Below are 8,759 nucleotides of genomic sequence, written 5' to 3' on the forward strand. Positions count from 1 at the left end.
TTGGGGTTTGGTCCCCAGAGCCGTCTTCATGCACCATGCTAGCTGAAGCTACTGTAGGTTTTTCAGTACTATACAGAGATGAGGTACTATATGTTGCTGAACCTATCACTGCTACACTTGCACTTCCGGCTGTTGTCATCACAGGTTGTTCTGTGCTGAACACAGAAGATGAAAAGACTTTGGTTGGAGGAGATAGAGGTTCCTCCGTGAACATATTATCAGGGATTTCTCTTTGAGTTGTTGCAGAGTCTGTTCCAAGAGTTGATGTATGCCTTTCTGTGGTCTTTTCTGCTTCAGGGGAAACTGATCTTTCAGTGTTGTACACAGAGGAAGCTGTAACAACAGTGGATTCTGAGATATCACTTGTTCCAGTTACATGTGATGATATTGTTACCGCTGGTTTTTCTGTGCTGAACATTGAAGAGATAGTGCTCGATGCAACTGTCCTCTCAGAATCATGAGTTTGATGAATAATCTCAGTGTTATCAATGATAGGTATATATGGTCTTGTGGAGCTTGGTGATGTAGTAACTGCTCCCTCTGAGCTGCCGATCACTACAGCCGAGTGGTTGCTTGGTTCCTCTGTTTCGTCTACAGTTGGCAACAAAGACAGGGCGGGTGACTCAGTTATTTCAGTTGTTTGCCCTGTTGAGATGGTGTCTTCTGTCAAAATTATTGTAGAACTAATCTCAAGTTCATCAATTATTGGGATGGCTGATGTTTGTTCTGAAGATAATTGCTTTTCATGTTGTGTAACTGTAATACCTGATGTTAAAAGCAAAGGTGTGGTTACTGGCATTGTGGACTGGCTGTATAGATCCGTGAGTAACCTCATGGCAGTTGACAGTGGTCTTCCAGGTGTGCTAATTATTCCAGCAGTTGTACTTTGTGGCAAATCATCTCCGGAGCTCTTAGCATCAACAGACATGAAGACTGTACTCGTCTCAGAGTCTGTAACCATGGGGGTGAGTGTGGAGGGAACAGATTCAACATGTGCAGATTCTTTTGTGGTGCTGAGATCCGAATCCTTAATGGGAAGCACAGATGATGTGGTAGTGACAAAGGCCATGGTTGAGACAGAAGAATAAATATCTGTGATCTGGTCAGCTGAGCCTTCAGCATCCGTAGCTACAGTTGTCTTTAACAGTTTTTCAGATCCAGATGCCTGAGACTCTGAGACGGTGCCGCTTGTAGGAGATGAACCAGAAGTGTCAGACTGAACTGTGGTAAAAATATCCAGGAATTTAGTTAAGTCTGGTGTATGTTTCTCAGTGATTAAAAGGGAAGCAGCAACAACAGTCTCTTTGGTGAAAACATCAGTGTCTCGTGTTTCAGGTGACAATGATGATGGAATCTCTGTGCTGTACAATGAGGACACAGACAGGCTTTCTGTATCACTTGTTAAGATATTATCTTGTGTAACTGGCAATGCTGATGGTCTTTCTGTGCTGAACAGTGATGAAGCTGTAAGAGCTGCAGTGTCTTTGGTGGACATGTTGGTAATCTGTTCCCTTGAGATCTCTTCTTCAGTTGTTGGGAAAGTAGAACTTTTCTCAGGTGTTACTGATTCACTTATGGAAGGAATGGACTCCACCGTCGTAATCTCACTGCTAATACCGTCATCCTCAGTGCCTGGAACAGCAGATGATATGAAAGAGGTCAAACTTGGAGTCACCGTTCTTGAGCTTGTTAGTACCTCATCAGAAACTGGAGAAACTGATGATTCTGCTGTAAGTGTCAGTGTTGTCTTATCTGTTTCAAGACTCTCTTTGGTTCCAGGTGATAGTGCTGTTGGGGCCACAGTGGTGAATAAAGATGAAGATGTACCGGTGACAACAGAGGTTGAAGAGAACATGTCTGGAGTCCGATCTCCTGAGCCCTCTGCATCTATTGCGGTGGCGACAGAAAATGTCTCTGTTGGATGTGATGACTTTTCAGTCTGAACTGTGACAGCACTGTCTTGTTCCTTAATTGCCAAAGCAGTTGGTTTCTCTGTGCTGAACATCGATGAAGGTGTCGGAGCTGCAGTGTGTTCAGTGGATATATCAGTTGTTTGTTCACCTGAACTCTCTTCTCCAGTTGTTGGGAAAACAGAACTTTTCTCAGATGTTACTGAATCTGTCTGTGCCTGACTTGTGGTAACAGTCTCTTGTGTTTCAGGCGACTGTGATGTTGGTCTGTCAGTACTGTAGAGTGATGACACTCTGGTAACTGTAGCTGATGAAGTTTCACTTGTTTCAAATGCACGTGATGCAGTGACTGATGGTGACTTTGTTGTCAACAGTGAAGGGACAATAGATGCAGTGAAGACCGACTCCGTAGTGAACTCAGTAGTGTCATCTCCAGAACCTTCTGGAGATGTTGTCATGAGGATTGTTGATGTTTCTAGACTTTCTTGTGTTCCAGGTGCTGTTGGGGCCACTGTGCTGAATAAAGATGAAGATGTACCGGTGACAACAGAGGTTGAAGAGAACATGTCTGGAGTCCGATCTCCTGAGCCCTCTGCATCTATTGCGGTGGCGACAGAAAATGTCTCTGTTGGATGTGATGACTTTTCTGTCTGAACTTTGACAGCACTGTATTGTTTCTCAATTGCCAAAGCAGTTGGTTTCTCTGTGCTGAACATCGATGAAGCTGTCGGAGCTGCAGTGTGTTCAGTGGATATATCAGTTGTCTGTTCACCTGAACTCTCTTCTCCAGTTGTTGGGGAAACAGAACTTTTCTCAGGTGTGACTGAATCCTCCTCTCCCTGACTTGTGCTGACAGTTACAGTTATTGAGCTTGTTGATGATCCATCAGAAACTGGAGAACTGAGGATTCTGGTGTTAGTGTTGACATTACTGTCTTATCGGTTTTTAGACTTTCTTGTGTTCCAGGTGCTGTTGGGGCCACTGTGCTGAATAAAGATGAAGATGTACCGGTGACAACAGAGGTTGAAGAGAACATGTCTGGAGTCCGATCTCCTGAGCCCTCTGCATCTATTACGGTGGCGACAGAAAATGTCTCAGTTGGATGTGATGACTTTTCAGTCTGAACTGTGACAGCACTGTATTGTTCCTCAATTGCCAAAGCAGTTGGTTTCTCTGTGCTGAACATCGATGAAGCTGTCGGAGCTGCAGTGTGTTCAGTGGATATATCAGTTGTCTGTTCACCTGAACTCTCTTCTCCAGTTGTTGGGAAAACAGAACTTTTCTCAGATGTTACTGAATCTGTCTGTGCCTGACTTGTGGTAACAGTCTCTTGTGTTTCAGGCGACTGTGATGTTGGTCTGTCAGTACTGTAGAGTGATGACACTCTGGTAACTGTAGCTGATGAAGTTTCACTTGTTTCAAATGCACGTGATGCAGTGACTGATGGTGACTTTGTTGTCAACAGTGAAGGGACAATAGATGCAGTGAAGACCGACTCCGTAGTGAACTCAGTAGTGTCATCTCCAGAACCTTCTGGAGATGTTGTCATGAGGATTGTTGATGTTTCTAGACTTTCTTGTGTTCCAGGTGCTGTTGGGGCCACTGTGCTGAATAAAGATGAAGATGTACCGGTGACAACAGAGGTTGAAGAGAACATGTCTGGAGTCCGATCTCCTGAGCCCTCTGCATCTATTACGGTGGCGACAGAAAATGTCTCAGTTGGATGTGATGACTTTTCTGTCTGAACTTTGACAGCACTGTATTGTTCCTCAATTGCCAAAGCAGTTGGTTTCTCTGTGCTGAACATCGATGAAGCTGTCGGAGCTGCAGTGTGTTCAGTGGATATATCAGTTGTCTGTTCACCTGAACTCTCTTCTCCAGTTGTTGGGGAAACAGAACTTTTCTCAGGTGTGACTGAATCCTCCTCTCCCTGACTTGTGCTGACAGTTACAGTTATTGAGCTTGTTGATGATCCATCAGAAACTGGAGAAACTGAGGATTCTGGTGTTAGTGTTGACATTACTGTCTTATCGGTTTTTAGACTTTCTTGTGTTCCAGGTGCTGTTGGGGCCACTGTGCTGAATAAAGATGAAGATGTACCGGTGACAACAGAGGTTGAAGAGAACATGTCTGGAGTCCTATCTCCTGAGCCCTCTGCATCTATTACGGTGGCGACAGAAAATGTCTCAGTTGGATGTGATGACTTTTCAGTCTGAACTGTGACAGCACTGTATTGTTCCTCAATTGCCAAAGCAGTTGGTTTCTCTGTGCTGAACATCGATGAAGCTGTCGGAGCTGCAGTGTGTTCAGTGGATATATCAGTTGTCTGTTCACCTGAACTCTCTTCTCCAGTTGTTGGGAAAACAGAACTTTTCTCAGATGTTACTGAATCTGTCTGTGCCTGACTTGTGGTAACAGTCTCTTGTGTTTCAGGCGACTGTGATGTTGGTCTGTCAGTACTGTAGAGTGATGACACTCTGGTAACTGTAGCTGATGAAGTTTCACTTGTTTCAAATGCACGTGATGCAGTGACTGATGGTGACTCTGTTGTCAACAGTGAAGGGACTGTAGATGCAGTGAAGACCGACTCCGTAGTGAACTCAGTAGTGTCGTCTCCAGAACTTTCTGGAGATGTTGTCATGAGGATTGTTGATGTTTCTAGACTTTCTTGTGTTCCAGGTGCTGTTGGGGCCACTGTGCTGAATAAAGATGAAGATGTACGGTGACAACAGAGGTTGAAGAGAACATGTCTGAAGTCCGATCTCCTGAGCCCTCTGTATCTACTGCGGGGGCGACAGAAAATGTCTCTGTTGGATGTGAGGACTCTTCAGTCTGAACTGTGAAAGCACTGTCTCGTTCCTCAATTGCCAAAGCAGTTGGTTTCTCTGTGCTGAACATCGATGAAGGTGTCGGAGCTGCAGTGTGTTCAGTGGATATATCAGTTGTCTGTTCACCTGAACTCTCTTCTCGAGTTGTTGGGAAAACAGAACGTTTCTCAGATGTTACTGAATCTGCCTCTGCCTGACTTGTGGTAACAGTCTCTTGTGTTTCAGGCGACTGTGATGTTGGTCTGTCAGTACTGTAGAGTGATGACACTCTGGTAACTGTAGCTGATGAAGTTTCACTTGTTTCAAATGCACGTGATGCAGTGACTGATGGTGACTTTGTTGTCAACAGTGAAGGGACAATAGATGCAGTGAAGACCGACTCCGTAGTGAACTCAGTAGTGTCATCTCCAGAACCTTCTGGAGATGTTGTCATGAGGATTGTTGATGTTTCTAGACTTTCTTGTGTTCCAGGTGCTGTTGGGGCCACTGTGCTGAATAAAGATGAAGATGTACCGGTGACAACAGAGGTTGAAGAGAACATGTCTGGAGTCCGATCTCCTGAGCCCTCTGCATCTATTGCGGTGGCGACAGAAAATGTCTCTGTTGGATGTGATGACTTTTCTGTCTGAACTTTGACAGCACTGTATTGTTTCTCAATTGCCAAAGCAGTTGGTTTCTCTGTGCTGAACATCGATGAAGCTGTCGGAGCTGCAGTGTGTTCAGTGGATATATCAGTTGTCTGTTCACCTGAACTCTCTTCTCCAGTTGTTGGGGAAACAGAACTTTTCTCAGGTGTGACTGAATCCTCCTCTCCCTGACTTGTGCTGACAGTTACAGTTATTGAGCTTGTTGATGATCCATCAGAAACTGGAGAAACTGAGGATTCTGGTGTTAGTGTTGACATTACTGTCTTATCGGTTTTTAGACTTTCTTGTGTTCCAGGTGCTGTTGGGGCCACTGTGCTGAATAAAGATGAAGATGTACCGGTGACAACAGAGGTTGAAGAGAACATGTCTGGAGTCCGATCTCCTGAGCCCTCTGCATCTATTACGGTGGCGACAGAAAATGTCTCAGTTGGATGTGATGACTTTTCTGTCTGAACTTTGACAGCACTGTATTGTTCCTCAATTGCCAAAGCAGTTGGTTTCTCTGTGCTGAACATCGATGAAGCTGTCGGAGCTGCAGTGTGTTCAGTGGATATATCAGTTGTCTGTTCACCTGAACTCTCTTCTCCAGTTGTTGGGAAAACAGAACTTTTCTCAGATGTTACTGAATCTGTCTGTGCCTGACTTGTGGTAACAGTCTCTTGTGTTTCAGGCGACTGTGATGTTGGTCTGTCAGTACTGTAGAGTGATGACACTCTGGTAACTGTAGCTGATGAAGTTTCACTTGTTTCAAATGCACGTGATGCAGTGACTGATGGTGACTCTGTTGTCAACAGTAAAGGGACTGTAGATGCAGTGAAGACCGACTCCGTAGTGAACTCAGTAGTGTCGTCTCCAGAACTTTCTGGAGATGTTGTCATGAGGATTGTTGATGTTTCTAGACTTTCTTGTGTTCCAGGTGCTGTTGGGGCCACTGTGCTGAATAAAGATGAAGATGTACCGGTGACAACAGAGGTTGAAGAGAACATGTCTGGAGTCCGATCTCCTGAGCCCTCTGCATCTATTGCGGTGGCGACAGAAAATGTCTCTGTTGGATGTGATGACTTTTCTGTCTGAACTTTGACAGCACTGTATTGTTTCTCAATTGCCAAAGCAGTTGGTTTCTCTGTGCTGAACATCGATGAAGCTGTCGGAGCTGCAGTGTGTTCAGTGGATATATCAGTTGTCTGTTCACCTGAACTCTCTTCTCCAGTTGTTGGGGAAACAGAACTTTTCTCAGGTGTGACTGAATCCTCCTCTCCCTGACTTGTGCTGACAGTTACAGTTATTGAGCTTGTTGATGATCCATCAGAAACTGGAGAAACTGAGGATTCTGGTGTTAGTGTTGACATTACTGTCTTATCGGTTTTTAGACTTTCTTGTGTTCCAGGTGCTGTTGGGGCCACTGTGCTGAATAAAGATGAAGATGTACCGGTGACAACAGAGGTTGAAGAGAACATGTCTGGAGTCCGATCTCCTGAGCCCTCTGCATCTATTACGGTGGCGACAGAAAATGTCTCAGTTGGATGTGATGACTTTTCTGTCTGAACTTTGACAGCACTGTATTGTTCCTCAATTGCCAAAGCAGTTGGTTTCTCTGTGCTGAACATCGATGAAGCTGTCGGAGCTGCAGTGTGTTCAGTGGATATATCAGTTGTCTGTTCACCTGAACTCTCTTCTCCAGTTGTTGGGAAAACAGAACTTTTCTCAGATGTTACTGAATCTGTCTGTGCCTGACTTGTGGTAACAGTCTCTTGTGTTTCAGGCGACTGTGATGTTGGTCTGTCAGTACTGTAGAGTGATGACACTCTGGTAACTGTAGCTGATGAAGTTTCACTTGTTTCAAATGCACGTGATGCAGTGACTGATGGTGACTCTGTTGTCAACAGTAAAGGGACTGTAGATGCAGTGAAGACCGACTCCGTAGTGAACTCAGTAGTGTCGTCTCCAGAACTTTCTGGAGATGTTGTCATGAGGATTGTTGATGTTTCTAGACTTTCTTGTGTTCCAGGTGCTGTTGGGGCCACTGTGCTGAATAAAGATGAAGATGTACCGGTGACAACAGAGGTTGAAGAGAACATGTCTGAAGTCCGATCTCCTGAGCCCTCTGTATCTACTGCGGGGGCGACAGAAAATGTCTCTGTTGGATGTGAGGACTCTTCAGTCTGAACTGTGAAAGCACTGTCTCGTTCCTCAATTGCCAAAGCAGTTGGTTTCTCTGTGCTGAACATCGATGAAGGTGTCGGAGCTGCAGTGTGTTCAGTGGATATATCAGTTGTCTGTTCACCTGAACTCTCTTCTCCAGTTGTTGGGAAAACAGAACGTTTCTCAGATGTTACTGAATCTGCCTCTGCCTGACTTGTGGTAACAGTCTCTTGTGTTTCAGGCGACTGTGATGTTGGTCTGTCAGTACTGTAGAGTGATGACACTCTGGTAACTGTAGCTGATGAAGTTTCACTTGTTTCAAATGCACGTGATGCAGTGACTGATGGTGACTCTGTTGTCAACAGTAAAGGGACTGTAGATGCAGTGAAGACCGACTCCGTAGTGAACTCAGTAGTGTCGTCTCCAGAACTTTCTGGAGATGTTGTCATGAGGATTGTTGATGTTTCTAGACTTTCTTGTGTTCCAGGTGCTGTTGGGGCCACTGTGCTGAATAAAGATGAAGATGTACCGGTGACAACAGAGGTTGAAGAGAACATGTCTGAAGTCCGATCTCCTGAGCCCTCTGTATCTACTGCGGGGGCGACAGAAAATGTCTCTGTTGGATGTGAGGACTCTTCAGTCTGAACTGTGAAAGCACTGTCTCGTTCCTCAATTGCCAAAGCAGTTGGTTTCTCTGTGCTGAACATCGATGAAGCTGTCGGAGCTGCAGTGTGTTCAGTGGATATATCAGTTGTCTGTTCACCTGAACTCTCTTCTCCAGTTGTTGGGAAAACAGAACTTTTCTCAGATGTTACTGAATCTGCCTCTGCCTGACTTGTGGTAACAGTCTCTTGTGTTTCAGGCGACTGTGATGTTGGTCTGTCAGTACTGTAGAGTGATGACACTCTGGTAACTGTAGCTGATGAAGTTTCACTTGTTTCAAATGCACGTGATGCAGTGACTGATGGTGACTCTGTTGTCAACAGTAAAGGGACTGTAGATGCAGTGAAGACCGACTCCGTAGTGAACTCAGTAGTGTCGTCTCCAGAACTTTCTGGAGATGTTGTCATGAGGATTGTTGATGTTTCTAGACTTTCTTGTGTTCCAGGTGCTGTTGGGGCCACTGTGCTGAATAAAGATGAAGATGTACCGGTGACAACAGAGGTTGAAGAGAACATGTCTGAAGTCCGATCTCCTGAGCCCTCTGTATCTACTGCGGGGGCGACAGAAAA

General features: G+C 45.1%; 1 protein-coding gene across 4 annotated transcripts; it reads right to left on the reverse strand.

The window, feature by feature from the left end:
* Window positions 1-1,580: 1,580 nt before the first annotated feature.
* On the reverse strand, window positions 1,581-4,583 carry LOC117767322 (mucin-3A-like). 4 transcript variants are annotated; one of them, XR_004614867.1, is made up of 3 exons: window positions 3,774-3,861; window positions 2,062-3,152; window positions 1,581-1,872 (listed from the first exon to the last, which is right to left on the reverse strand). XR_004614867.1 is itself a non-coding variant. In XM_034594840.1 (3 exons), exons 1-3 carry the CDS (start codon window positions 4,549-4,551, stop codon window positions 2,773-2,775), a joined length of 930 nt encoding a protein of 309 aa, XP_034450731.1. In that variant the 5' UTR covers window positions 4,552-4,583. The 4 variants fall into 4 exon arrangements, 3 of the variants coding, with proteins under 3 accessions (XP_034450731.1, XP_034450729.1, XP_034450730.1); XM_034594840.1 differs by lacking the exons at window positions 1,581-1,872; window positions 3,774-3,861 and adding exons at window positions 3,153-3,584; window positions 4,245-4,583 and having other exon boundaries at window positions 2,773-2,963; XM_034594838.1 differs by lacking the exons at window positions 1,581-1,872; window positions 3,774-3,861 and adding an exon at window positions 4,245-4,583 and having other exon boundaries at window positions 2,773-3,584.
* Between the last annotated feature and the right edge of the window lie 4,176 nt (window positions 4,584-8,759).

Source organism: Hippoglossus hippoglossus, chromosome 9, assembly GCF_009819705.1.
Source record: "Hippoglossus hippoglossus isolate fHipHip1 chromosome 9, fHipHip1.pri, whole genome shotgun sequence".
NCBI classification, from domain to species: domain Eukaryota; kingdom Metazoa; phylum Chordata; class Actinopteri; order Pleuronectiformes; family Pleuronectidae; genus Hippoglossus; species Hippoglossus hippoglossus.

Excerpts from the sequence above, each read along its gene's own strand:
- LOC117767322 (XM_034594838.1), bottom strand. The coding sequence starts at position 4,551 with ATGACAACATCTCCAGAAAGTTCTGGAGACGACACTACTGAGTTCACT. Across the intron at positions 3,585-4,244 it reads AACTGGAGAAGAGAGTTCAG|GAGATCGGACTCCAGACATG; the intron begins GTGAACAGACAA and ends CAGAGGGCTCAG.